Here is a 27,584-nt window from a genome sequence, read left to right on the forward strand (position 1 = left end):
GAAGAAGAAGGCGTAATCAGTGACCGGATCGAACACGACCAGCTCGGTCCCACCCTCGAGACCACATCGGACGGCGCAGAGCCAGTCAACCGATCGTAGCCGTCCACGCAGCTCTCGTAGGCCCTACTCCAGACCGCAGCCTATATAAACGCACGTCCATAGCGTATACACAGGACAGCAAAACCCCTCGCCGCCGCCGGAGAAGAAGAAGAAGAAGAAGAAGAAGAAGAAGATCGAAGAACAAGGCAATGGGGCGCGTGATCAGGGCGCAGCGCAAGGGCGCGGCGGGTTCCGTGTTCAAGTCCCACACGCACCACCGCAAGGGTCCCGCCCGGTTCCGGGCGCTGGACTACGGCGAGCGGCACGGGTACCTCAAGGGCGTGGTGACGGAGATCGTGCACGACCCCGGCCGCGGCGCGCCGCTGGCCCGCGTCGACTTCCGCGAACCGGTGCGCTACAAGCACCGCAAGGAGCTCTTCGTGGCCGCCGAGGGCATGTACACGGGGCAGAGCCTCTACTGCGGCCGCCGCGCCGCGCTCTCCGTCGGCAACGTGCTCCCGCTCGCGGCGCTCCCCGAGGGCTCCGTCGTCTGCAACGTCGAGGAGCGCGTCGGCGACCGCGGCGCCCTCGCCCGCGCCTCCGGCGACTACGCCATCGTCGTCAGCCACAACTCCGACGCCGGCACCACCAGGCAAGCTCTAGCAACCAACCAATCGATCTGCTGTAGCTTTTAATCTTAATTTCAGATTGATTGATTCTATCAGAGAGATATGATGATTGATGGATGTTTGCAGGATCAAGCTGCCGTCGGGGGCGAAGAAGGTGGTGCAGAGCGGGTGCAGGGCGATGGTGGGGCAGGTGGCGGGCGGCGGGAGGACGGAGAAGCCGCTGCTGAAAGCCGGCAACGCGTACCACAAGTACAGGGTGAAGAGGAACTGCTGGCCCAGGGTGCGCGGCGTCGCCATGAACCCCGTCGACCACCCGCACGGAGGCGGCAACCACCAGCACATTGGCCACGCCTCCACCGTCCGCCGCGACGCGCCTCCGGGGGCCAAGACCGGCCAGGTCGCCGCACGGAGGACCGGCAGGCGCAGGGGGCAAGACGCCGTCAACGCTGCCAAGGCGTCGCTCAATTAGTCAATTTAATTAGTGCTGCTAGCTTATTAGCTCGAGAGATCATATCGATCATCGTATATTCTCAATACGTTTTTGCTGTGTGCTCTGGCTTTAGCCTTTAGGTTTTGTCGTCTTAATGATCCAAGAACTATTCGTCTGCTACTGGATTAATGGTTACGTACATACGTTGCAATGTGGATCTTAAAATTAGTTGAATTATTGTGGTAACCAAATTTGCTACCTAGCTAGTTTGCTTAACTAAATTAGGCTGCCTTTCTGAAGATTCTTGGCCATAATGCCGTGTATATGTTAATTTCTCTTGCCATTTATCATGCATACACCATCAAATTGATGGTGCATGCATGTATGCAATGCAATTGCTAAGATGTGCACGGTTTTAACTTGTCGCTGCTCCGGCTATGTTCAAAGATGGATGGATGGATAGGATGCAGTAAATTTTCATCATGCCTCCCCTTAATTTAGATGTGGAACTAGAAACCGTGGAAAAAAAATATTCCTCCATCTCTATAGTACAAATAGATTGATGATTCTCCGATATGGTCGTGTCCTTTGATAGCTAGCTAAGCAGAAGCTAAGCCAGCCAGCTCGCAGTTGTTCCAACAGGTAGCATATATTCTCGCCGGCCCACAAATTCTGATCCTTGGCTCCGATCACGTCCTACCTTTCCTTTCTCCTCCACTACTCACAGCAGGCATCCGCATCCGCTTCCTTGGCTACTCTCCTCCATTAATATATATATACTCGAGCACGCGCACCACCGGGGAAATTGGCATTCAGAAGCAGCCTAGCTAGCACTAGCAGAGAAGCTTAATTGATCAGAGTTCAGAGCCATTCATGGCGGCGTGGGTGGCGCAGTCGGGCGGCAGGGGCCGGTCGAGCTGGAAGCACGGGTGGGCGGCGCGTGCGCTGGCCACGGCGTCGCTCCCGCCGGCGCGGCTGCTGGCCTTCTTCGGCATCGTCGTCTTCTTCCTCGCCGTCTCCTCCTACGTCGACTACCGGGCCATCGAGCGCCGCGCCGAGATCGGCGCCCGCGTCTTCGCCGCCCCGCTCGCGCTCACCGCCGCCTTCCTCGTCGTCGCCGCCCTCGGCTCCTGCCGCCGCTCCCGCCACGGCGGATGGACGCTCCGCCGCCGCGCCGTGGTGGCCCCGGCGGCCTCGTCGGATCAGGCGGGCTCGCCGTGGGCCGTGGCGGCGGCGGTGGCCGTGCTGCTGGTGATGGTGTCGTTCCAGCCGGCCGTGCACTCGCTCTGGTTCAGGCCGCTCTGGGGATCAGACTACTACTCCTAGAGGCTAGAGGCATAATTAACGCATGTTTATGTTGATCGTATCGTGTGGGGTTAAATTAATCTGAGTATGTACACGCTTGAGTTGCATTGCTTGCGATCTTGCTTTTGTATCGAACGCATAGTTTTGCTTTTACTTTTGGTTTGATCTCAAGCTTGTAATGTTTGGTTTCTAACAAAAAGTTGGACATCGTTATGCTTTTTCATGACCCACTAACTGGCAACAAAAAAGAAAATGAAGTAGACCTGGCAAAGGGGCACTGGCATTCCAATATTTTGGCAGCCATCCAAGAAACCAAATTTTCGGTCATGTCAAAAAACAGGCATGATCCATATCCGCAACAACCCAAACATACCTTTGAACCAGACTCTTGGAATAACAATGCACCAAAGCTTATCGGTTTTTTTTTATTAAATTCGATCATGCGTGCTTGTTTTACATGAAATAATTTTTTTTAGGAAGAATGGACCTATTACTCAGCATCACGAAACACTACAAACTGTAATTTGGTTCAATGGAACAACTACGCACCCGATCTAAGTCAGGCATCGGTATACGCTTATCACTATGACCAACTGTGGTTGACTCTCATGTGCTACACGGTTCTTACCCCGCTCAATACAACAGACAAGAATTTAATCCATATCATTCAACTTGTGTTTCACTTGTCGGGTTATATTTCTCTAATCCGAACGTTCAACATTTATACCACTATATATACATGATACCATACGTTCCGACGGTGAACTACTAAGCGCTCCAATGCAAAGATAACGCAACCCCTCCATGCGGGCCGATGATTCCGTCTCCGGAACATCATAACAAGTCAACAAGCAATGGGTGGTAATCCAATGTAAGGTTATCGTGAATGGTAAATTTTATCTGTATGTAGCACATAGTAAATTATGTAAAGTGACGATAATTTTGATACAGTTATAATGAAAAATAGTCAATGCGTCTCTCTAACTAGTTTTTAAGCCGACTAACACGCGCTTTTGATTATTTACGAGCATACGCAGTAGAAGGCAAGTTCTAGACCCTCGAGAGTGGGAAGACACAAAGTTGTCCATGGCTGAATCCAATGGTGTATATTTTTTAGTACGTATTAAATTAAGTACTGGTTTATGTGTTGGAGGTGTCACCTAGTCGTGGGTTATTTAGTACACTAATTTGATGCATAGCTGCCGGGTGTCACATATTCTTAATTTAAACCACGCTTAAATGAACAAAGCATACTAATTAATATACGCATGTGATTACATCCTAATTAATTTGGTGCAAATTCATTCTCACTCCTTCCCTCGTCGTAGTTGAAAAGAGATATTTATTACGGATCTCAACATTTAGTCCGAACGAACGTCGAACGGTCTTGAGATGGTTTTTTCGGTGGTCTTGGACATGACGACACTAACCTATGTGGCTGTACCCATCTGCCGAGGGCGGTGCGCTTACGTAGCATGGTCCAAGCGTGACACGTGATCTCGTAACTTTTGACCGGGAAATACAATAAGACGACTTCAGTATGGTTGGAGTTTGATAATTAACTCCGGAACATTTTTAGAAATTTTGATTTAAGAAATGCATAGGATCTCATATAACTTTAGTACAACACATGACTAGCTAATGGGAAGTCAATCAAAATAAACTCGCTTAATTGGTAGAGGTCAGTGACTTGGACAACCATCTTCAGAGATACAGGTAAACTGAGCACTGAAAATTTGAACATGAGATGCACATCTCGAACAGGCCTAAGTTCAAAAGATAAAAAGCCTCACAATTCAACATGTAAACACAAATGAAGAAAGTGCCATGTACCTGCAATACACCATCTCTACCGTATATGGCTTCACATTCGGATCCAACGGCCTGGAAGCGGCGGTATATGGCTTCACATTTGGAACCGAGAGCTTCCCGTTACGGCGGGAGGGAGCAGATTAGAAATACAGAACTTATCAGGGGGCTCGTGTGCAGTTTGGCTTCCAACCTTCGCGTAGTTTGTCAGCAACCCCGGAACCCTCTCTCGCCTCTTAAACCCCCGAAAATCGAAAATAAAATCCTCCCCCCCTCTTCTCGCTGCCCTTCGACGCCGCCGCCGCTGCTACGACCACCGGCCCTAGGGTTCCGGCGCCGCGAGAGCCCTCCCCAGCCCCCCCCGCCGCTTCCCGGCCCTCGTTCTTCTACCGCCGGTCGCCCGCCCGCCCGCCCGCCATGGCGGACAAACTAAGGGATCTGAGCCAGCCCATAGACGTCCCGGTGCTGGACGCCACCGTCGCCGCCTTCTACGGCACCGGATCTAAGGAGGAGGTAAGATATCCCGCCGCCCGCTCGCTGATTCCGTCCTGGCCGCCTCCGCACGCGCTCGCTTGTTTTGTCGGCTCGGCCCCCGGGCGGAGAGAGCTGCCCGGACTTAGGGTTTCGCTGATGCTTCCGAGCGGTGTGCTAGATGATGCTAATGCTAACTTCGCTTGCTAGTTTAGGATGCTCTTGGTGCTTAAGGTTTAAATAAGGGTGAGTAGCAGTTGTAAGGTTTATGCTGTGGGTAGCAGGATTTGGCGAAGGTGTAGTAGCCATCATCTCTCTGCGATGAAGGGCGACCCTGGTGTTCCCCATCACACCATGTGTTGGATTTTCTGTAGGGTTGTTCGGTGCCGCATGTCTCTTCTATTTTGAGTCTTCGAGTCTGTTACAGAATAATCTAAAGAATGGTTGCATGGTAGTGCAAATGATCTTGTTATGCAACATTGGCGCTGTGTTTCATCCTACATGGTAGTTTTATTGTTTTTGTGGCTGTTTATAACTTTGTTGATCGAACGATGCCCACACATGTCTTAAAAACTGCATCACCTTCTTTTGTTTCAGAGGAATGCTGCCGATCAGATATTGCGGGAGCTGCAGAATAATCCTGACATGTGGCTGCAAGTAGTCCACATTCTGCAGAATTCTCAGAACTTGAACACAAAGTTCTTTGCCCTCCAAGTAAGTCCTTAACTTATTTCCAAGTTTGGTGCCATGGCTGCCTTGATTATTAAGATTCAAGTAAATATAATTTACATCCAATTACTCCTTGTACTTCATTGCATACAACAAATTTCTACTTGGTTTTGTCGTTCTCTGGTTATATTAGGAAATGGTTCTGCTCTGAAACATCAAACTATTTGGTGGTGCCAAGGGTTTGGCATATTTAAAGATACAATATGCTAATGTGTTGTTTTTACATACACCCAAATTATTTGTTAATCACCACCAGCTGTTGGCAGTCTCACTCTTATGAAAGAGGACACATGATACACTAGAGTGGTTACCCTTCATGAGCTAAACATAGTTCATCAACATAGCTTTCTTTATCTGTCTGCCAGCATAGTGAACAGTTTAGATTCTTCTACTAGGATTAATTTCAATTCCCATTATTCTGTGTTATTCTATCTCCATTCAAAATCTGAGCATGACATCGAAAAGATACAGAAACAACAAAGCTAACTTAAACATTCAGCAGGAACATATGTGGTTGTAGTGTCTGTTATTACAACAGTGGACATTATGTAGGTGCATACCATGTATGTCACATATGCACTATTGCGTTTGGTTTTTTGTCATTTGATTGTGTCGCAAATATATTTCAGGTACTTGAAAGTGTTATCAAGTACAGGTGGAATGCGTTGCCGACTGAGCAACGCGATGGCATGAAGAATTACGTATCTGATGTTATTGTTCAGGTAAGGACTAACTTCTGTGTTAACTATGCAAATCCTTTTTCATTCCGTTCATGAAATAAATCTGATTCATGTAAGCTTTTCTTGCCATTCTCTCCTGGCACTCTACCAGCTCTCAAGTAATGAGGCTTCCTTTCGACAAGAGAGACTTTATGTTAATAAACTCAACATTATATTGGTGCAGGTAAGCTGTACCGCTTTCTGCCGTTCAACCCATTTCCTTTTCCTTATCTGAATTTAATTTGCATTTGACAATCCACTTCTGGACTGTGGCAACACAATAGGTTCTGAAGCATGAGTGGCCAGCCAGGTGGTCATCCTTCATTCCTGACCTTGTTGCAGCGGCAAAGAGTAGTGAAACGATATGTGAAAATTGCATGGCTATATTAAAGGCAAGTTGGGTTTCTACGTGTATCTGCTTAATTTCTTAATTAATTAATGTATCAGAACAACTATTAATTATGCAATTATTTGCAGCTTTTAAGTGAAGAAATTTTTGATTTTTCAAGAGGCGAAATGACACAGCTGAAGATTAAAGAACTCAAGTCTTCACTTAACAGGTTGGGCTGCCGAACAGCATCTATTTGAGCGAAAAGTCGACTCAATTACTTTGTGTATCCTCTCTTTAGTGGGTCTATTTCAACACTTAGCTTTTGAAACCTTCCAACATAATTTTCTTTGTTGTCAAACAGCGAATTTCGTCTTGTCCATGAGCTTTGTTTGTATGTCCTATCTGCAACACAAAGTTCGGAGCTGATCCGTGCTACGTTGGCTACACTTCATGCTTTCTTATCATGGATTCCTGTCGGATTCATCTTTGAATCGCCATTGGTAATGTAGCATATTTCGTGTTCTTCTGGAAAATATTATGCTAACAGTATCTATCTTCAAATATCCATGTCTTATTTTTCTCTCAATGGCCATTAGCTGGAGACGTTGTTGAAGTTCTTTCCTATGGCTGCTTATCGGAACCTTACACTTCAGTGCTTAACAGAGGTAAATGAAATATATTGTTTGATGTGTTTAATTTTGCACTGTTTCCAACAATTCTGTTGGAGAAACGGGAAGGCATTTTATCGATTAGTTTGATTGCTTGAGCGCTGTATCTATTTCGTTACATGGATGTGGAGGCATTATATTGATGGAACTCTTTTATCTGCTAACACTATACTGTTATGATTTTTTTGTTGCAGGTTGCTGCTCTTCAGTTTGGTGATTTTTATGATATGCAGTATGTGAAGATGTACACAATTTTCATGATGCAGTTGCAGGTGAATGATGTATTTCAGGAACAGGAAGCTATGGTCATGTGTTCATTCTAAGTTAATTTTTGGATAAACATCTACTTACTAATGCATCTTTTCTCCAATGCTTAGGCTATTCTTCCTCCTGGTCCTGCAACGATTCCCGATGCCTATGCTAATGGTTCCAATGAAGAACAGGCATTCATACAAAATCTGGCGCTCTTCTTCACCGCGTTCTTTAAGGTAAGATCCAGCATATGTTGGATATATTCAGTTAATTAGGATGAGTTGAATTTTTGACTCACGAGACAATGACTTTTTCATGTATATCTGCAAACATTCTGAGTTCATTGTTTTGCACATTTGTTTACTAGGATTTACTAAGAGAGATGAGTAATATAATAATGATATAAAAAATAGCAAATCTTTGAATGGTCTAATTCATCCCCTGTGTGATACATGCAGAATCATATGCGTATACTGGAGGCATCTCCAGAAAATAGAGCTGCATTACTCCTGGGTCTTGAGTACCTCATTGGAATTTCATATGTTGATGACACTGAGGTTTTTAAGGTGAGGGTTTTAGAGCCCTATTTAGCTGACTAACCGATTAATGTCTCTATCTTATGATAGTTATTTTGCAGGTATGCTTGGATTACTGGAATGTATTTGTCTTGGAGCTATTTGAAGCACACAATCAAATGGAGCCTGCAACAGCAGCTGTAAGCATGATGGGACTTCAGGTGCTTTTATATTATTTCATATATGGAAATGCAATGCACCTGATGTCTTGGCATTGATGTATCCGAATTTGTAATACGTATATACTTTTTTGCCAAAAAGATAAACTTCCCTGCAAGTATTTTTTAAGTTTTTGCGATTGTTTTCATCCATGGACTGCATTTCTTTCCGTAGCTGTTTCTTGCTTTGTTAAGTTCTATTTTCTTACTCCAGTTTTAATTTTTTCTGGTCAATTCATCTATGCTTGACTTGTAGGCTCAGATGATCCCTGGAGTTATTGATGGTACTGTTACGGCTGTTCAGCAAAGGAGACAGCTTTACTCAGGCCCACTGTCAAAATTGAGAATGTTGATGATTTGTCGTATGGCAAAGCCTGAGGAAGTATTGATTGTGGAAGATGAGAATGGCAATATTGTACGCGAAACAATGAAAGATAATGACGTCCTTGTCCAGTATAAGGTTAGTAACAGAATGCCAAGTTGCTGTTCTCCTTTATGAGGTGTAAGGTGTCTAATAGTAGAACTGATGAGAAGTTTTATTCTTTAATTATGCCAGATCATGAGGGAAACACTGATCTATTTGTCTCATCTTGATCATGAGGATACAGAACAACAGGTATGCCTTACTCATTGAAGCGCCCTATGATGTTTGTAGTATGCCCTTTATTTACCTGAGAACGCTCAATCTTTGTATAATTGTGGAGGCATTGCAAAAAGCTATTTTGTTTATACATCTGTTGCCCAACAATTCATTGCCCTTGTGAATTTAAACTACAACTCTAGGATTTTTTTTTTGAAATTTCAGATGTTGAAGAAATTGAGTAAGCAATTAAATGGAGAAGACTGGAGTTGGAATAACCTCAATACTCTCTGCTGGGCTATCGGATCAATATCTGGTTCTATGGTGGAGGAACAGGTTTGTATACTGCTATATTGTGTTCCATTGTTTGTCTTTTTTAACACTTCTGGAGGAATCAGCATTTTACTAATTTTGTTTTGAGCTACCACCTCTGCATCTAATGCACCAGAATCCTAAATGGTTGTTTTGGATCTATTGCAGGAGAATAGATTTTTGGTAATGGTCATTCGCGATTTGCTAAATCTCTGTGAAATCACCAAGGGGAAAGACAATAAAGCTGTAATTGCAAGCAACATCATGTACGTGTTTGCTTTAGTCGTCTCATGTTTGTAATGACAAAATAATGGCTTTACTAAATAGATGATTGCATTACTAGGTATGTGGTTGGTCAGTATCCAAGATTTCTAAGGGCTCACTGGAAATTTCTGAAAACGGTGGTCAACAAGTTGTTTGAGTTCATGCATGAGATGCATCCTGGAGTTCAGGTCAGTGATGTATTTCCATGTAGTTTGACGAAATTGTTTTTATATGTTCTTGTAGCGCCCATCTAGTATATGAATTAGCTGTGTGCTCACCTTCCCTTCTCTGAGCATGCAACTGAGCTAGCTACTTCTTATGTTTCTGTTGTATGTTCATCATAAATGGCGTCTGCTGCTTCTGTTCTGTTATTTCATGTATTTGTAAGGTTATAGTGCCTCTAATGTTGCAGTGTATTGCTGGTTGCAGGATATGGCGTGTGATACTTTTCTGAAAATTGTTCAGAAATGCAAGCGCAAGTTTGTGACCCAACAGGTAGATGCAATTACATTGGCTGATGTCTATAATTCTTGTTGTGAATGGCCAGTCTGGTATTGTTTGTTCCTAATTATATGTTTATATGTTTACATAAAAAAGATCACATGTATGCTATAGATACTTCCCAGCCACATGCCCTTTTTTTTTACGTTCTCGTGTTGTTTCCCAGGTGGGCGAGAATGAACCATTTGTTTCTGAGCTGCTCTCCAACCTTACTACAACAATTCTTGATCTTGAGCCGCACCAGATTCACACTTTTTATGAATCGGTATGTTGACAAAACTGATTGAAACATGGTTCGATAATATTAACCCGTTAATGATTCTGTAATTTGTGCTCTCTTTTCAGGTTGGCCACATGATTCAAGCTGAATCTGATAATACTAAGAGGGACGAATACCTCAAGAGACTGATGAGCCTTCCTAATCTGGTTCCATGTTTTACATTCTACTATGCACTTTCTTCCTGTCCTACCTTTCTCTTGAGCATGGTCTTGACAATGTTATCTTATGATTTGTCTGGGCAGAAATGGGCTGAAATAATTGGGCAGGCAGGCCAAAGCATTGATATTCTGAAGAACCAAGATGTTATCAGATCTGTGCTGAACATCTTACAGGTAATAAAATGGAGGCTGAATATAGTAACTTGACTAATATTGCTTGTTTGTGTAAACTGCAATGGTTTTGGCTGTTTCTTTGGTTGTTCAAGTATGTCATGATTGGTATTTTGCTGGTATCATTTGCTCAAATATTGGATGCCACCTTCAAATTTATGTAGGTACCCTATACCAAACATCATGTAGAGCACTACTTATCTGGACTTGCCAAATGCTTTATAAACATAAGCTAGATACCTGAACACGTTAGAGTGTTTTTGACCTAAGAAACTTCTAGTGATTCTAATGTTTTCAATCAGCTTTAGTATGGCATGCTGCTCCAGTGCTCCTAGTGATTTTTTTTTGTTGTTGCAAAAATGCTCTTTGTAGTGTATGGCTAATAGTGAGAACATGGTATTTTGTTATTTCCTTGTCACCAGGTGCACAGTTGCTGCTGTGTTATGAAAATGGTGTTATTTGTGATTTGTTGCCCTTGGCAATAACGTGATGTTTTTATTTGCTATTGCAGACAAACACAAGTGTTGCAAATTCGCTTGGACCACACTTCTTCCCACAAATTTCACTAATCTTCCTGGACATGCTGACAGTTTACAGGTATTTTCTTTAGAATCAGAAACTGTGTTTCGTAGTATTAGGGGTTGATCGAGGCCCTAAATTGCTTTGTCCTCTTACACCTGCAAATTCTCCTTTTGTTTTACATTGTTTTTGCATCAGAATGTACAGCGAGCTTGTATCAAGCACAATTGCTGAAGGAGGACCTTATGCCTCGAAGTCCTCGTTTGTAAAACTCTTGAGGTACAATGAATGATTGATATCTATCTTTTCTTTTCTTTCATTTTTTTTACTAAATAAAATATTATTTCAAACAGATCTATCAAGAGGGAAACATTGAAGTTGATTGAGACCTTTGTGGACAAAGCCGAAGATCTACCACACCTTGGGAAGCAGTTTGTTCCTCCAATGATGGATCCTGTTCTTGGAGACTATGCTAGAAATGTCCCTGATGCGAGGGAATCTGAAGTTTTGTCCCTTTTTGCAACTATTATAAACAAGTAGTTCCTCAAATTTGATACCCATTTTACGTTTTTCTAGCTGGTGTCTTTAATCTGGGTTACATGTTCAGATATTTCTTGTTAATATTCTTTCTGTTCAGTAGATAATTTCTAATCATTAAATATTTACTGCAGGTACAAAGGTGAAATGCTTGACGATGTGCCTCGTATATTTGAAGCTGTTTTCCAGTGTACTCTCGAGGTATGAATACTAACTTGCATGTTGCTTTTGTTACTGATCCTGCTTGATTACATGTTAAGATTTAACTGTTTGTTCTGTCCAGATGATTACTAAAAACTTTGAAGATTATCCTGAGCACCGCCTTAAATTTTTCTCTTTGCTTCGTGCTATTGGCACCCATTGCTTCCAAGCTTTAATTCAGCTTTCAAGTCAGGTTTGTATCGACTTTTTCTATAATTATTCATTTGGCCTTGCTGTTATCAATGCAACATTCTGGATTCCCTCTCTTTAATCTGATTATTGGGTTGTCTATTTCAGCAATTGAAGCTTGTTATCGATTCAATCAATTGGGCATTTAGACATACAGAGAGAAACATTGCTGAGACTGGCCTTAGTCTGTTGCTGGAAATTCTGAAGAATTTTCAGGTAGAAATTACGGTCCATCCTTGTTTGGCTTGCATGTAATTATTTGGAAACTTACTATTTGATGTGATTGTTTTCCAGGCTTCAGCATTCCAGAATCAGTTCTATAAAACATATTTTTTGAATATCGAGCAAGAGATTTTCGCAGTTCTCACAGACTCATTCCATAAGCCCGGTTTCAAGCTTCATGTTTTGGTGCTACAGCACTTGTTTTGTGTGGTATGTTATACGTTATTATCGTTTCTCTTACTTTAGTTTTTATATGCGTGTATCTAATTATTAGAATGAACAATATGTAGGTTGATGGTCTAACTGAGCCTCTATGGGATGCTTCCTCAGTACCATACCAATATACTGATAATGCTATGTTCGTTCGAGACTATACTGTAAAACTTCTTGGAGCATCATTTCCTAACATTGCGCCTGCTGAGGTATGATCATCCCAGTGCAGCTATCCTGTGCTTGATTGGCCATCATGAACCTGAAAAACTCTCTTGTTCAGGTGACCAAGTTTGTTGATGGGCTTCTTAGTTCGAAACATGATCTTCCAAGCTTTAAAAATCATATAAGAGACTTCCTGGTGCAGTCAAAGGAGTTCTCCGTGCAGGTAATTTGCTCCCTTTGCATGATGCCACCACCTTCATTTGATTGGTTATCATAACTAATAAGATTGAAGAAGGCTAGGACCTCTTCAAAAATACTCGAGAAAATTTGAATAAATATAGTAAAATGGAGCTGGCTGGAAAACTATGTTTTGAATGAGAGAAAAATGGAGTTGGAATACAACAATGCCTTGATGTTAGGATAGGGATCTTTACCTGTTGATTGCTTTATTTATAAGTTACTTTCTGCCTGTTCTCTTGTGATGAGTTGATGTGGTTTTCTTTTGTGATTAGGATAACAAGGATCTGTATGCCGAAGAGGCTGCTGTACAAAGAGAGCGGGAACGGCAACGGATGCTTGCTATTCCAGGGCTGATTGCCCCAAGCGAATTGCAAGACGAGATGTTAGATTCATAGTGCTCTGTGATTCTGCATTGCTAATAGTGATTCGGCCTCGAGAGGCCTCGACATCCCGAGCCTTAGTTTTCTTCCAAGATGGTGAAAGGTGCCTGCTGTAATTTTATTTTTGGTTGCCTCCACTTGACGATGATTCCGAGATTTGTGCTAGTTGATAGGGAAATGCCGACTCAGTTTTGTGGCTAAGAGCTGTTGTGGAGACTGGTAATTGGTTTGCAGCACCAGTATGCGCTGTGTGGTTGATGTGTGCTAGCAGCAGCTCTTGTGCTCAGTGTAAACATTGGTGCGTGTGCTCAGCCATGATATAGTATGCTCACCGTACAACATTGTAAGCTTATTCCTAGTTTAGTCTATAGATTGACAGCATTCTGTATCAAGACTGATAGGATTCTTCTAATCCTAGTGTACTTGCTATTCTGTGAAATATGCCCCTACCTTTTCTTTTGCCCAACTTTTGTTGTCTGTTTTTTGAGGGTCTTTGTGATTACCCATTTTGCATGCGTGGGTTTATCAATCAGTGTGCAGTGTTCACTGTAAGATGACAATACATCATCTATGAGCTTTGCATCATTGGTATGTGTATATTAATTGCTGATGTTGAAAAGCAATAGTGATGCGGATGGAATCGAGCGGCAGGTCAGTCTGTTCCTGTTTAAATGTTGAAAAGTAGCACTGTAGCAGCAGCAGGAGTTGCTCCTTCGTAGCTACTAGCATGGACTGCTCTATCTAGCTAGCTATTACTACTACAAGGAAGGATGGGTTGAGCAGTCACAGTCGTAGACTCTTCTGTCACAAGTAAAGGTTAGCTCTTTACTCTGCTTTCTTCCTCTTCTTCATGTTTGTTAGGCTTATCTACACATACATACACATGCAGCAGACACACAGGCTCTAGGCATGCGTTTGCAGCAACAGATGTCCCGGTCACCATAAAGCTAAGCAGTGCAGTAAGCGTCTTTGCTACTGTACCAGTAGCTTTTGTGCACAAGTGCCGGTCGGAAGAGACCACGTTGCAACCTGCAGACGCCGACACGGTACAGTGGGTGTTCGGTTGACTGGGCCATGCAAATGGAGTCCATGGAATTTTTGCCATTGCCAGGCACATCTTAACCATGTGTTGCTGTCCATCTGCAGTGCTCTAGCCACCGAGCTTAGATGCCTGACGTGATTGTGTTAGTGTAATTAGTTGCCTGCATCTGCACGGTTCTTTTACGCACACTGTATAATATTTCGTCAGGAGATTCACTTGGAATTAGAATATGCCATTGGCTTTGGTAAAAAAAAAAGAACATGCCATTTGCTCTCCTGATTCCGACACCCTCAAATCTGAATGTGCTACTATGCAGTAAGTATATCTGTGTGATGATTCTCAGTTGGACATGAGACGTGAATGTGCACTAAGTACTTCCTCCTATCTTAAATTGTTGTTGAAATGTTACGTGTATCTAGACGTTTTTAAAAAATAGATACATACATATTTGAACAAATTCGAGTCAAGAATTTAGAACAAGAGGGAGTGCTCCGTAGTAATGTGGTGGCACACACGTCAGCACATGTAAGCACGCCTGATCACGTCAACATACAGATGGTAACTGGAGTGTGTAGCCAACTAGTAGTAGAATAAACTGGAGTCTTACATGGTCTTTACCAAAGTCTGTGGTCTACTAATTGAGTATAGTATATTTTGATACAGCTGGTGCAAGCCTTCTCCAGCTAAAATTCTCACACGGACCCTACGTGTTGCCCAGCTATTAGTCCGTCAACCAAGCTCTACGTACGTACCTGTTGACCAACATACTTATATTTAGCTAAGCCTAATTTGGTTAAAACAGTATACATATGTTTGTGTATATGAACAACTCCAGCTAGCTTGCTTGACCAGCTCAGTGGAATTAAACGGGGTACTAGCTAGCTAGTTAGCAGTGATTAATTAAGGAGCCAGATGATGGGTTTGTCGATCTCAGCTCGTCCTACACGTCCATTTCAGGGGTGTCTTGCCTGCTCTCCGTGGACTTAATCTGGAGATGCGTGTTGACGGTTCCATATTCTTGTTCCCACCCGTACCAAAATAAATAAATTCAAGACTAGTAATAAGAACTCAAGTCTCAAGTTTGTCAAAATTTGGATGCATCTATACATTACTTAGTGTATAGATGCATTCAAATTTAGTCAAAACCGAGCCATTCTTTGTTGGACGGAGGGAGTAAGAAAAGTTAAGAGAAATATTCCTCCATGAGTACGTAAACAACCAAGGAGGATTAGTTGTAACTCGCAGTCCATTGATTTGACTCGATCTCACCGAAAAATTACCAGTAGGCGATGCTATAAAGATGCACCTGATCTGGATCACTTTAGATTCATTCATGCATGATTCATGTCTATATCTGCAGAGTGTCCGGCCGGGACAAGCAGCATTAGTAGAAGCAGTACGTAGTGCATATTAGAGACCGGTCTACGTTAAGTAACGCACTAAGCCCAGCCTCTGTTCTCCACCGTACGTGTATTCTCGCACGAGGAGTCTTATCCAAAATACTTTGAAACGGTTGCTGCCACATAATTGGAGGACTACTACTAGTGGATATGCATGATCTCTTCCTTTTTTTTTCTTTCTTATTTTGTTATGCGAGGATATGCATGATCTTACAATCCTCTGTCTCTCCTAGAGCTCTCATACATGTGTAAAAGATGGTATTTTGCCGTTCGAACTAATTAAGCAACCATTTTTTTTGCTCAGGTCTTCAGCATTGTGTGTACTACTTACCTTCTTACAACACAAGTACAAAAATAATTTAGGAGAGCGACATGAGTGGTATCCATTTTGTTTGTTTTCCTCACATGCATCAATTAAAATCGTGTTGGTCCATTTGTGAGTGCCCTCCACAACACGTTGCCCTGGCACTAGACTACTGCTCCTGGAATAGTGCTTGCCCCAAGGCCCAAGCCCAACGTGCGTGCGTGTCTCCACGTGTGCGAAATTGAATTGAATTGGGGACCTTGTGAACAGTAACGTACACATGGACACTGCTAGCTGCAAGTTGCACATCCATCCATCCATCGACAGGGATATGAATGAATGAATGAATTGGACGGATCTAGCTAGCCGTAGTTGTCTGTCCCCTTCTTCTTTCTTCCCTTCCTTTGCCTTTTTCCATGCTGTTGGGGAGGCCACATCTCTGCCTTTTCCAATCATTCAGCAGCAGCTGATCTGATCATCTGATCAAATCAAATCCCACTCCCCCAAATGGAAATCAGCATCTCTCCCCACAAATGGGAAGAATTTGTGCAAAAATGACCAGACAAGACTTGCAACACCTCAAGATCAACGGTCAGTATCTATACAACAACTCAGGATTATAAATCAATGCAAAGATATACTGTAGCTAAAGTATATATTGATTTACAAAAAAATATATTAGCAATATACATGTACATGTGTGTATATATGTTGCATCTGCTTGTCTGCTGGATGAAATGAAACATATAACTAACAATATGAATATCTGGTTCTGTCGATCTGTATGTCAAATTAATCTGAATTTCTTGGGTGTCTAGCTAGCGTGAGATGTCCGAATTGGGCGACGCTGACGGCGAGTAGTGCTCCTCCCACGTCAGCTTAACCGCTCCGTCTCCATCGTCGACGGGCGCGTAGGCCTCGAGCTCGGCCAGCAGCTCGGCGGGGGTGGCGGCGGAGACGATGATGCGGCGGGCGGCGGGCGCGATGAACCCTTCTGCGACGGCGCCGTCGACGAAGGCCAGCAGCGAGTCGTAGTAGCCCTCGACGTTGAGGAGGCCCACGGGCTTCCGGTGGATCCCCAGCTGCGCCCAGGTGATGGCCTCCAGGAGCTCCTCCAGCGTCCCGTACCCGCCGGGGAGCGCGATGAAGGCGTCCGACCGCCGCGCCATCTCCGCCTTCCGAGCGTGCATCCCCGGCACCGACTTGAGCTCTCCTGGTGTGTCGCCGATCAGCTCCCGCGGTAGCACCGCCTTCGGCACCACCCTGTAATTCAACGCCATTAACGCCGACGTTGAGAATTGGGATCCAAAGAGGAGACGAAGAAGAGGAAGAAGAAGGTATTATGTACCCTGTGACGTGGCCGCCGGCATTGTGGACGGCGCGGGAGACGAGGCCCATGAGGCCCACGCTGCCGCCGCCGTAGACGAGGCCGATGCCGCGGTCCACGAGCTGCTGGCCCAGCTGCACGGCGGCGGCCTGGTAAGCCGCCTTCTTCCCAGGGCTGCTCCCGCAGAACACGCACACGCGCCTGAACCGCGATGACGACGACAAAGGAGCCGTCTTCGCCTTCTTGTTGCTCGCCGCCACCGGCACCGGCACCGGCGCGGGCTTCGACATCAGCAACGCCGCCGCCGCCGTCGTCGACGGCACGGCCTGATCCTCCTCCATGTCTCAGTTCGATTCGATTCGATGCTGGTTAGCTGGTAGTAGCAGAACCTATCTAGCTAGCTGAATTTCAGAACAGTTAGTTAGGCCGGAGCAGGGGATGGATCGAAGAAGAAGAAGAAGAAGAAGAAGGACAGGGGAGCAGGGCGAGCTGGGATATATATAGCCGCAGCTGCTGCTGCCTAGCTACTGTTGGTCGGTCCTGGATCGTTGGATACTGCCTACCTTATCCATCTAATATGATCGACGGAACCAGCTTGCAGGCTGCTGCCTGCATCTTCTTCTTAGCTAGCTTTGGTCAATTAGCTTGTTAATGGCCGGAAAGGATCCTTCACGATCTCGCCTCTCCATTAATTTGTCTTCTGACTTGCATAATTAGCTAAAATAATCACTCATGTGCGTGCTATAGTAATGGATTGACAAAGCGAATCCATTGATTAATCAAGCTATAGCAGGCAACACAATATATGAGTATCTGCCTACCTGACTTGAGAGTAGCTACCAGTGGTTGCTGCCACACGGAGAAGGAGGAGCTGCAGCTGTGGATCAGCTGGATGGATGGATGGATACACCATCCATACACATATCTTACACGTGACATTTCGTGTCTGCAGTTAAGACCATGAGGTGGCGGACGCTGACGGGTGGTCCCCCACCTAATTAAGCTGCCGGCCAGTACTACCACTCTCTACCTAGTTTGTATTACAAACAGCAGCTCATGGCCGATTCTCGATTCCATTACATCCACGGTATGGGCCTTGGGAGAGAGTTTTTTTTTGAGAGAGATCCTTGAGAGAGGTTATGACGCATTTTCGAGTAATTCGACCTTTTTCTGACCAATTGTGCCTACTCTTTCTATTTTGAATATTTTTCGAAAAAGTGTATTTCAAGTTTCAGAAGTTCCAGGGAATCTCGTGTATGGGAATTAAGTCATTAACTCTCTTCGATTCTATAAATTCTTGTCGTTGTGTTAGTTCAAATCCAGGAGCACTGCAATCTCTTTGGTGGATCTCTTCACGAGGGACAGTAGCATTTTCCCACACTTTGTAGGGAGTGATCGATGGACAGATATGTAAGCAAGAATTACCTCATCGACCACTAGGCTAGCTTAGTTTGACTCTTGGTGCTGCCCAAGCGATTCATTTCTCTCTCTCTCTTTCAGAATAGTAAAAGATGATCCTATATGTTCCGACAGAGACCAAATTGCCAGTGAGCCAAAACAAAGAAAGAAAGTTGAAGAAAGAGGCGTCCATAGTTATATACGTTTGCAGTGTGCAGGGGGGACATTAATTCCACTCACACGCAATTATTGGGTTGATTAAATTAAATTAGCAGCGCAGCAGTACAAATAAAGGAGGACACGTGTCAGTTTCCTATGGGTTCCGAGTGTATGGTTCCACCGGCATGCGAATGCATTTCCTTGTCTGAACGATGTAAGCTCTGATGTCACTCTCTCTTAGCTAGCTAGTCTCCTCCTGCAATCTTTTGCTTTGTTTTGTTTACTGATCAGGAGCAGGAGTCGGGTCAAACCACGCGGTTTCCTTCTTCTTAGCTGTTTGTTTCTTAATAATCAAACTAAAGGACTATATGCATAATCCAGGATCACGTATGCTAATTAAAGAATTATATACCCCTAGCTAGAACAGATTACACGGTATGAATAGACCTGGTCTTCGTCAGAGAACTTCTAGACGTAGATGTATATACGCATGGTAGTTAAGGAGAACTTTTTTTAAACGGAGCCAGAAGATTTAGTTACCTCTTCTAATTTTATCCATTACGCATCATAGAAGAAGCCCTGGCTATACATGTCAAATTATGCAAGTTAAAGAGGGACTTAATTACGATGTCAAAACAAGAGGTTCATGCATGTATTGTTTGTTTTGGGGGGACAAGAGCTAGCTAGCTAGCTTTACCGAGATCAGCTTGAAAGGTCCATGCAATGAAGCTAGCCGAGAGACGTGAAACACGAACCCCGCTACGCTAGCTGTCGTTAATTTGATAATCTTTAATCATATTTGGATGACGGCATCAAGACGTACCATGTGTGTATGTTGGAAAATCCAGTCACTAGAGCTCTTAAACTAATCGGTGGACGGTTAGCAATGTCGTCGTCGATGATCGAGCTCTTAAACTGACCCGGGTTAACCAAAGTGATCGGTAATCAAAATTCGGCCGTGGCTTAACAATTAGATTAATTCCTCGTCAAAGATTCTGATAGATCCATGCATCGAGTGGGATTAATCATATGCAATAATGCAACAAATAAAGCCCTATACGCAATCCAATCCAAAACGCCAGCTAATTGCCTTCCTTTTTCTTTAATTAGACAGAGAGCTAGAGATCGAAGCCATGAACAGATTTATGGAGCAGCATGGATCAACACGTCCAGTACTATCTATCCATCTAGAAGCTTTGAGCAAAAAAAAATCAATCTATATAGAAGCATGCATACAGATGATTGATTGAATCATTCATGCCATCAGTATATTCTTCCACTGAATAAAAAGGATGATCGAACAGTATATTCTCCGGCTCCACATATTGCACTGCAGGATGGACACAGCATCTAGAATTGCTCACAAAGTCCAATAAAAATCCATTAAAAAGAATAACTGTTACACGTAAGTATATTGTAGCCCATAGCACGGCCCAATACAGAAAACACCGATCCAGGCCCAGCAACACCAACTACGGAGTATTATTATTTCTGGAAAGAAAAAATCTCAAAAAAAAAAATCTGGAAGAAAAAAGGAGAGAAAGGGGATGGATCAATACTGGGATTAGGATGGAGTCGTCCGGCGGCGTGGCGGAGGAGAAAGCCATGGCGGCGACGGCGTCGAAGAAGGTGTGCCGGCGGTGCAAGGGGACGTTCTCCCCGTTGGAGAACACGCCGCTCTCCTGCAGGTTCCACCCGTCCTTCTTCGTCTGCCGCCGCCACGACGACCAGAAGAGGTGCGCCGCCGTCTCGATCCAATTCATACTCAGTTGAATCAATCAATTAGTTGGATCCATTCCATCCATATGATCCTTTCTGCGAACCGAGATCGAGATCGAGTCTGACGGGAGCAAGCACGCACTCACGCAGGTACTACGAGCTCAAAGACGGCGACCCGCCGTACGCCGCCAAGTTCTACGACTGCTGCGGCGCCGAGGACCCCGACGCGCCCGGATGCGCCACCGATCTCCACCGCTCCTACGACGACGACCTCGACTAGCTACTAGTATGCTCGGTTCTTCTTACTATGCATGTGATCCATCGATCGATCAATCTTCCGTTGCATCCATGCTCTGCTTTCTGCTTCCTGTCCTGCTGCTCTGGAACAAGCTCAGTGTTGTTCTGTCTATCTGATCTGTGGGTCTGTATAGCGAAGACCAGTGGTCCGACTGTTTTGGTTGTGCTGGATGCATGCATCTTGCAATCGCCTGTTCATGCTTCGATCTGCTTGCATTAATTCGAGGTAAAACTGTCTGCAGATTCTAGATTCGAGCAATTCAGAGGAATAATAACACCCCTGAGATCACCTCTCAACACTTGAATTGTCTTCAGTAATGCTGCTGCTACTACTACCTTACCATTTGCCAACCTTTGGGCGCCTGAGACACTAATTGAGAAGATCCTTTCATTAGCTAGTCAGCATTCTTAGCGTACAAAAAAAAGCAGATTGCTTGCCAGCATTCTCTGTGTACAACTAAAGCAGGTTGCTTGCCAGAATTCTCAGAGTACAAATATAGCAGATTGCTTGCCAGCATTCTCGGTGTACACACCAGTGATTGACCAGACCAATCAAGCTGGCAGGCTAATACAGTAAAGCTGAAAGTACACTCTGTTATAGAAATTAGAGTGTAGCCAAGCACGCGTGGTAAACTGGTAGTAACTGGTAAGACAACATTATCCAAAGGCATTTGAAAAAAAAAACTGACAGCAAAGCAAATAAAAGAAAGCGTCAGTGTTCTTCTGGGTTGTGTACTGTGCACCGCTTGTGTACCGAAGAAGCAATCTCAAAACGGTTTTGTTACTACAAATGGAAGCATTCAAATTCAAGCTACAAGCGAAACAGTTTTGGCAAGAGGTAGTAAACAAACAAGGCCGTGATACTGGGCCGTTCATGAACATTCGGCTGTGATCTTCTGGTGGGCTTTCTTTCTAAGGCCGAACATAGTGAACCTAAGAATGCTAAGCATAATGCCATTGCTTCCGTTTAGTACTAGGAATATCTTGTGCGCAACCCAACGGAGTCTTTTTTTGGAGCGAGCAATCAAAAGGAGGAGCACGGCCACCTCCCGAAGCATACCTTTCTCGGCCTTCTGGGCAGACCAAGATCAAGGATAGCACTTATCCTTATCAGTTTGCTATTATATGAACCGAAGATTCTATTTTGATTTGAGAAAACCGGTTTTGGTTGAAGTGAGAGTGTCGGTATCGTCGTGCAGAAAGTGAAAGTGTCAATCTTTGCGACGCGATTTGCGGTTTTAATGAATGATTGCGATGTATATCATCGATTGTGCACTCACCCTTTTGTGTGCAACCACTCGATGAATCTGAATTTGAGTAGCCTGTCCAGTCCAGTCAAGACCCAGCAAAAGTTGAACAACTAGTGACGAAAGATCACTGACTCACTCACTCTGTTAAGTGTTAGTACTAATCAGTCGAGAGAGTTGGCAAACAATGAGGAGCAGCAGAGCCACATGAGGAAGGAAATCATCACACTGCGTATGCGTGCTGCTGCTGATCATCAGCACATGACAGGTCTCTCGAGCAATCACAGTTCCATCAACAGTTGCAGTTGTGCTGGATGCATTGCATCTTGCAGTCATATGTTTGTTCGATTTGCCTGCATTTGAGGTAACACTGGCTGCACGCATTGCCAGGCCTGGTTTGTGTTACAACACAAACAGATTCGAGCGATTCAGGGAAGTTAATAATTAACTAACAATCCTCCTGGAATCACCATGTCGGAGTCTCGACAGTTGATCTCTGCTGGCGCTTGAGTTATCTATCATCAGTAATCTGTGGGAGCCTGACATAAAGCATAGTACCAGGACACGCTAATTGAGCAGACCTTTGATTAGCCAGTCAACACCAGGGACAGACAAAGACCGCTAATCCATCAGCAAACTCATCCATGAATCAAGTAATGATGGAAGTAATGGGAGCGACAAAATGTTAAGAAGATTGTGCTTATTTGCAGCACCATTTTCAGCGCACACGCAACCAATGACGACCAAACCAACTAGGCTGGCATACAGTAAAACAACAACGTTGAGAAATCAAGTGGCTAGCAGTGGTATTCTCCACTCCACTCGGTTATTGCTGCTAGTCGATATTCAGAGCGTGGCCAAGTAGGCGTCGGCGAGCATCTTGCCAAGGCGGACCTGCGCCGGCGTGGTGAGATGCGTGAAGTCGCTGGCGATGGGGAGTCCCATGGCGTCCACATACTTGAGGTTCGGCAGCTTCACTTCCCTCTGCGCTTTCCTCACCAGATCCACGAACTTGCCCTGCCCCGTCGCAATCCCAACCTGAAAAAGACAACATCTTTAACTGTCAAATCAAATGGAGTACGAGGGAGCAGGGGACGGAGCAAGAAGCCAAGAAGAAGAAGAGCGACAAGATGCTTGCCTGGATGACGAGGAGGTCGGGCATGGCGAGGTCACGGCGGACGTCACGAACCAGGGCCTCCATGCGTCCGGCATACACGAGCGCGTCCTCGCGCCTGATAGTGTCCGTCTCGCCCTGGAACCAGAGCATGGCGGCGAGCTTCCCATGGCCGGAGGTCTCAGCCATGGCGGCCCTGGTGCGCGTAATCATGCGCCCATAGAGGTCGCTCCCGCGGGACCAGTTCGCAATCGGGGTGCCGCCCTGCGCGCAGGGGACGAGCCCGACCACGGCGCCGCTCCCGTGCGGGGCGGCGCGCGGGGAGCGCAGCACGGCGTGCGCGAACGGCATGCCGGGGCCGACGCCCAGCACGTTGCCGACGTCCACGCCGGCGTGCAGCGGCTCGCGGGCTTCCTCCCAGCGGAGACCCGGGGAGAGGCGGAGCACGCGCGGGGAAGGGTTGCATTCTTGGGGCACGATGCCGTCCCACTTGCCGCCGACCGTGGCGCCGCCGCGGCCGCCCATGTTGGACTGCCCTGCCAGGATGAACACCAGCGTCGGCGTCTTCTTCTCGCCGGTGCCAGACGCGGCCGCCACCATGAGCGCGAGCAGAAGCAGTACTCGATGGAGCATTGCCATTGGGAAGCAGAGGCAGAGCTCTAGCTCGTTTTGGTGGACAGCCTGCAGCAGCTAAAAGCCTGGATTGGATCGTGGGTTGGGGATGGATATAAATACAATACGGCGTGTTTGGTTTGGCTCCTCTGTACAGAATTGGTTGATTGCAGCTAGTACCGTGAGGAATTGAGTGCGGGGAGACGACAGTGGCAGCAGCCAAATTGCACGCTGAGGTTGCCTTTTTTTTTTGTTGGTTTTCTTGTCTGGGGCTGCTGACATGGTTCTGTCTGTCACGCGCGCGCGTCGCTCGAAACCAAGATGAGCTGTCTGAATTTATGTGTTTTTTTTTACGAAAAGCTGTCTGAATTTTGGGAGGGAAAATCGCATTGGGCGGGGACAGACACAAGAATAAACGGCTAGTGCCTACTTCTTGACCCTTGACCGTCCATTCATGGCAGGCCTAGGTTACTAGTACAGTAACGTACAGCAAGAGCACGGCCGGTGACGACGACGACCGCCGCGCCGCCGCCATACGTTGGCATTTCGACGCACAAGCGCAAAATATCACCTCTTCACGCACACAAGAGCAAAGATCGTCAAATTTCTTACACAAATAGGATCGGAGGGAGTGCTAACACTCCTTCATTCAAAATACACAAGGCAAACCATAGATTTTGTGTAAAATTTTGATCAACCATTAGGGCCTCTCTGAAATAATTTGTGTGTGTTAGCTCTTGGGGTTAGAACGTTGACGCCATAGCAAAGCACGGACTATATCACACAAGTACTTCAATAAATTTTATCTTGCATCTCATCTTGAAGTTTGTAAGTTACTTGAGACGAAGAAATCTTAATCCAAGGCTGCACTCTCGTTTCGTGTAATCTTCACCGCGTTGTCCGAAGATCCTATCATTGGATTTGCATTGAAAAATATTTTCCAAACTTATGCTAGCTTGTAAACATGTTCCCTATGTTCCATAATTCTTGTCGAATTATTTCATGTATCTAGACGCTTTGTAGGATTAGATGCATCCATTTTTGCGCAAATTTGAGACAAGAATTATGAAACGAAGGGAGTAGATGATATTATCTGTCTAATTATTGATGAAAATTTGACATAAGATTATGTACTGGCCATATATTATAATTTCCAAAGGAACGAGTAGCACTATCTAATCTAAGTGGTCGCGGGCCAAGGGCCTAGAGTGTTTAATTGCATAATGTATTTTCATATATATTATCCATGTAAGAATGGCTAAATTAACACTACCACCACCAGTGTTTGTTTCCTATTTATAATACTCTCAGAGTTTCAAAATAAATGACTTGAATTTGTATAAGAATTTATACAATTCCACGTCACTTATTTTGTGACGCACCGAGTACTTTGTCTATATTCCTTGCTAATCTGACAGTGCTTATCTGTAACCTAGCTCCCACGGCATAATAACAGTACTCAAATGTATCATTGGATCATAAAACGAACGGCTCGTGCTTGTTTATTTTCGCACAAATTGGTGTACTCTACATTAGAACATGTTTGCCAGTCCCCACGTGTCACACACACTTGTTTATTTTCATTTCTTTCTCCCACACGGATTTCTTTTGAAAGAAATCACCGACAGAGATCGGGAGCTAGAGAGAGACCAATGTCCACGAGGAATCCATGTGCTGCTGGATGGATCTCAGAGGACATCGTTCGCTAGATCTGAATCGAACGGTACAGATCATCTTGGAACCCCCAGCATCGATCTACAGTAGATGTGTACTGAATTGAATAAGCAGCGCTCCCACTGAGAATGTCAGACCTCGTTTGACTCCGGTCCAATCCAACAACCAACTGCATCCCAAAACAAAATAAAAACGAAAGCTTTCTTCTTCTTTCCTCGATTTCAAAATCCTTTATTTAGCCCCAAAGGAACGTTAGCAACTCCACGAGGAGCAAGCAAACAAAGCGAGCTTGAGATCGTCGGAGCAGAGATGCTTCTTCCTCGTCTCCCGGTTCTCTTCCTCCTCGTCGCGTCCGCCGGGCGGCTGTTCTTCCGGGATGCGCGGGCGGACGTGCCGCCGTCGAACAAGGTGGTGTTCGTGCTGGCGGGGCAGTCCAACATGGCCGGCCGCGGCGGGGTGACCGGCGCGCGCTGGGACGGGGTCGTGCCGCCGGACAGCGCCCCGTCCCCCTCCGTCCTCCGCCTCACTGCCGACCTCCGCTGGGAGGAGGCCCGTGAGCCGCTGCACCAGGGGATCGACGTCGGCGGCGGCAACCGCGCCGTCGGGGTCGGCCCCGGGATGGCCTTCGCCAACGCCGTTCTCCGCTCCGGCCGCCTCGACGGCGCGGCGGTCGGGCTCGTCCCTTGCGCCGTCGGGGGCACGCGGATGGCGGAGTGGGGGAAAGGGTCGGAGCTCTACGGCGACATGGTGCGGCGCGCCAGGGTCGCCGTGGAGACCGGGGGACGGATCGGGGCCGTGCTCTGGTACCAGGGGGAGAGCGACACCGTGCGGTGGGCTGATGCCAATTCTTACGGCCGCCGGATGGCCATGCTCGTCCGCGACCTCCGCGCCGATCTCGCCATGCCGCACCTCCTCCTCATCCAGGTACTCCATCCATGATCCATATCCCAACTCCAATTTCTTCTTCAATTGTCAGTTCTCAATTGGTTCTTTGGTTGGTGGCCTGCCGATCAGATTGGAGGAGCATTTTCTAGATCTGCATACTTGCTTTGCTTGGAATAATGATTTATCTTATTGTTAGTGGAGGGACATCGATCAGTAGCTAGCGCGTAGCAGTAGCTTTACTTGTTACTTGGGCATGCTTGGTTGGTTGGTGCTTTGCTTTATCTCTTTCTCTGGTAAGCAAAGAGATGAAAAGTTGTGGACATATGGAGCAGCGTTGGTATGATACATCTGGCTACACAAATTAAGACCACAACTACAGCTCAAGACACACCTTTTGCATCCGGACCTGGTCCTAGCAATCTTAATTGGTCATGGGCCATGGGACATGTTTGTCATGCTAATTAAGGAAGCGAGCTGCTACTGCGAGTACCTCGGATGCCTACAAAAAGAAGAGGGAATGTGCCATTTCAACATCTTACGGTACATTTAGACGCATTAAGTTTGCTGCCTGCCATTGATATAGAGAATCACACCCCCCTTGACATGTAGAATCTACTACCTGTACTCTGTAGAAAGTTTTTACAGTATATATAGTATGGAAGCGTCTAAATTTGCAACAATGTCTTGGCTCAACACCAGCATTCAGTAGTAGCTATGCTGACTGAAAGCGCTTACTACTTACTGACAGTAACTATATAGCAGTGCTCACTTCTTACAATCTGTCTTTAAAAAATGTTTCAGGTTGGTCTCGCATCTGGGCTTGGGCAGTACACTGAGGTCGTAAGAGAAGCTCAGAAAGGATTGAGGCTTCACAACGTGAGGTTTGTCGATGCAATGGGGCTGCCGTTCCAGGATGGCCATCTGCATCTTAACACCCAGGCTCAAGTCCAGCTTGGACACATGTTGGCCCAATCCTATTTGGATTATGGTACATCCAACAAACACTAGTTCTCCATGTAGTTTTCAAGAGATCCAAATTTGTGTTGTTCCCTACTTCGGCTATTTTCCTCTCTAGACCCTTAATTGGTCAAGCGGCATTCCTACAATTCTTGAATTGGATCGGTATAGCTTGCCAGTTTCAACTGAATACAGGTTTTCCATGTCCAAATGAGTTTGGAGAACCACTAGAGTCTCACGGTTTCATAATGGAAGTCAATCTCTTTTGTGCCTACTGTGTATGAGAATGCTATCTGTATCTTTCACGGGAGACTGAAGTCTATAAAAATCTTGTTCACTGATAAAAACACCTCAGGACATCGAGTCTGTCACTACAGATTAATTGTATGATCAGTTCATCTAGCA

General features: G+C 45.4%; 7 protein-coding genes across 10 annotated transcripts; 5 read left to right on the plus strand and 2 right to left on the minus strand.

Annotated features, from left to right (window-relative positions):
• Positions 1–105: 105 nt before the first annotated feature.
• LOC100843101 (60S ribosomal protein L8) lies at positions 106–1,137 on the plus strand. Its single transcript, XM_003559057.3, has 2 exons — positions 106–691; positions 795–1,137. Exons 1-2 carry the CDS (start codon positions 249–251, stop codon positions 1,135–1,137), a joined length of 786 nt encoding a protein of 261 aa, XP_003559105.1. The 5' UTR covers positions 106–248.
• A 743-nt stretch (positions 1,138–1,880) lies between these two features.
• LOC100843403 lies at positions 1,881–2,624 on the plus strand. Its single transcript, XM_003559058.4, has one exon. The coding sequence runs from the start codon at positions 1,972–1,974 to the stop codon at positions 2,422–2,424; it is 453 nt and encodes a 150-aa protein (XP_003559106.1). The 5' UTR covers positions 1,881–1,971; the 3' UTR covers positions 2,425–2,624.
• A 1,891-nt stretch (positions 2,625–4,515) lies between these two features.
• On the plus strand, positions 4,516–13,059 carry LOC100833436 (protein EXPORTIN 1A). Of its 2 annotated transcripts, none has more exons than XM_010231958.3 (31): positions 4,516–4,725; positions 5,281–5,397; positions 6,042–6,134; positions 6,244–6,315; positions 6,416–6,523; positions 6,609–6,691; positions 6,824–6,962; positions 7,059–7,127; positions 7,325–7,402; positions 7,508–7,618; positions 7,841–7,948; positions 8,020–8,097; positions 8,372–8,575; positions 8,672–8,731; positions 8,921–9,031; positions 9,176–9,273; positions 9,351–9,459; positions 9,701–9,766; positions 9,939–10,037; positions 10,118–10,198; positions 10,295–10,384; positions 10,893–10,978; positions 11,099–11,179; positions 11,254–11,436; positions 11,572–11,638; positions 11,721–11,831; positions 11,936–12,043; positions 12,122–12,259; positions 12,340–12,471; positions 12,543–12,647; positions 12,937–13,059. In XM_010231958.3, exons 1-31 carry the CDS (start codon positions 4,630–4,632, stop codon positions 13,057–13,059), a joined length of 3,204 nt encoding a protein of 1,067 aa, XP_010230260.1. In that variant the 5' UTR covers positions 4,516–4,629. The 2 variants fall into 2 exon arrangements, with proteins under 2 accessions (XP_010230260.1, XP_003559224.1); XM_003559176.4 differs by having other exon boundaries at positions 4,518–4,725; positions 8,020–8,118.
• On the plus strand, positions 9,437–27,584 carry LOC100841683 (probable carbohydrate esterase At4g34215). 2 transcript variants are annotated; one of them, XM_024457775.1, is made up of 4 exons: positions 9,437–9,459; positions 14,441–14,445; positions 25,702–26,261; positions 27,024–27,526. In XM_024457775.1, the coding sequence occupies exons 1-4, from the start codon at positions 9,437–9,439 to the stop codon at positions 27,228–27,230; spliced, it is 795 nt and encodes a 264-aa protein (XP_024313543.1). In that variant the 3' UTR covers positions 27,231–27,526. The 2 variants fall into 2 exon arrangements, with proteins under 2 accessions (XP_024313543.1, XP_024313542.1); XM_024457774.1 differs by lacking the exons at positions 9,437–9,459; positions 14,441–14,445 and having other exon boundaries at positions 25,474–26,261; positions 27,024–27,584.
• Positions 16,429–18,003, minus strand: LOC100843713 (cytokinin riboside 5'-monophosphate phosphoribohydrolase LOG7). 2 transcript variants are annotated; one of them, XM_024457776.1, is made up of 4 exons: positions 17,939–18,003; positions 17,681–17,817; positions 17,139–17,518; positions 16,429–17,053 (listed from the first exon to the last, which is right to left on the minus strand). In XM_024457776.1, the coding sequence occupies exons 3-4, from the start codon at positions 17,456–17,458 to the stop codon at positions 16,609–16,611; spliced, it is 765 nt and encodes a 254-aa protein (XP_024313544.1). In that variant the 5' UTR covers positions 17,459–17,518; positions 17,681–17,817; positions 17,939–18,003; the 3' UTR covers positions 16,429–16,608. The 2 variants fall into 2 exon arrangements, with proteins under 2 accessions (XP_024313544.1, XP_010230316.1); XM_010232014.3 differs by lacking the exon at positions 17,939–18,003 and having other exon boundaries at positions 17,681–17,880.
• LOC100825655 lies at positions 20,178–20,989 on the plus strand. The gene is made up of 2 exons (XM_003559303.4): positions 20,178–20,410; positions 20,544–20,989. The coding sequence occupies exons 1-2, from the start codon at positions 20,244–20,246 to the stop codon at positions 20,671–20,673; spliced, it is 297 nt and encodes a 98-aa protein (XP_003559351.1). The 5' UTR covers positions 20,178–20,243; the 3' UTR covers positions 20,674–20,989.
• Positions 22,542–23,800, minus strand: LOC104582482 (probable carbohydrate esterase At4g34215). Its single transcript, XM_010232116.3, has 2 exons — positions 23,076–23,800; positions 22,542–22,975 (listed from the first exon to the last, which is right to left on the minus strand). Exons 1-2 carry the CDS (start codon positions 23,688–23,690, stop codon positions 22,784–22,786), a joined length of 807 nt encoding a protein of 268 aa, XP_010230418.1. The 5' UTR covers positions 23,691–23,800; the 3' UTR covers positions 22,542–22,783.

This window comes from Brachypodium distachyon, chromosome 1, assembly GCF_000005505.3.
Source record: "Brachypodium distachyon strain Bd21 chromosome 1, Brachypodium_distachyon_v3.0, whole genome shotgun sequence".
NCBI classification, from domain to species: Eukaryota; Viridiplantae; Streptophyta; class Magnoliopsida; order Poales; family Poaceae; genus Brachypodium; species Brachypodium distachyon.

Coding starts and splice junctions, on each gene's coding strand:
- LOC100843101 (XM_003559057.3), top strand. CDS start 249: ATGGGGCGCGTGATCAGGGCGCAGCGCAAGGGCGCGGCGGGTTCCGTG. Junction 692..794: donor TCCGACGCCGGCACCACCAG/GCAAGCTCTAGC, acceptor GGATGTTTGCAG/GATCAAGCTGCCGTCGGGGG.
- LOC100843403 (XM_003559058.4), top strand. CDS start 1,972: ATGGCGGCGTGGGTGGCGCAGTCGGGCGGCAGGGGCCGGTCGAGCTGG.
- LOC100833436 (XM_003559176.4), top strand. CDS start 4,630: ATGGCGGACAAACTAAGGGATCTGAGCCAGCCCATAGACGTCCCGGTG. Junction 6,963..7,058: donor TCATCTTTGAATCGCCATTG/GTAATGTAGCAT, acceptor AATGGCCATTAG/CTGGAGACGTTGTTGAAGTT. Junction 10,199..10,294: donor TGATGAGCCTTCCTAATCTG/GTTCCATGTTTT, acceptor TTGTCTGGGCAG/AAATGGGCTGAAATAATTGG.
- LOC100843713 (XM_024457776.1), bottom strand. CDS start 17,458: ATGGAGGAGGATCAGGCCGTGCCGTCGACGACGGCGGCGGCGGCGTTG. Junction 17,054..17,138: donor GCCGGCGGCCACGTCACAGG/GTACATAATACC, acceptor GTTGAATTACAG/GGTGGTGCCGAAGGCGGTGC.
- LOC100825655 (XM_003559303.4), top strand. CDS start 20,244: ATGGAGTCGTCCGGCGGCGTGGCGGAGGAGAAAGCCATGGCGGCGACG. Junction 20,411..20,543: donor CGCCACGACGACCAGAAGAG/GTGCGCCGCCGT, acceptor GCACTCACGCAG/GTACTACGAGCTCAAAGACG.
- LOC104582482 (XM_010232116.3), bottom strand. CDS start 23,690: ATGGCAATGCTCCATCGAGTACTGCTTCTGCTCGCGCTCATGGTGGCG. Junction 22,976..23,075: donor CCGACCTCCTCGTCATCCAG/GCAAGCATCTTG, acceptor TGTCTTTTTCAG/GTTGGGATTGCGACGGGGCA.
- LOC100841683 (XM_024457774.1), top strand. CDS start 25,647: ATGCTTCTTCCTCGTCTCCCGGTTCTCTTCCTCCTCGTCGCGTCCGCC. Junction 26,262..27,023: donor CGCACCTCCTCCTCATCCAG/GTACTCCATCCA, acceptor AAAATGTTTCAG/GTTGGTCTCGCATCTGGGCT.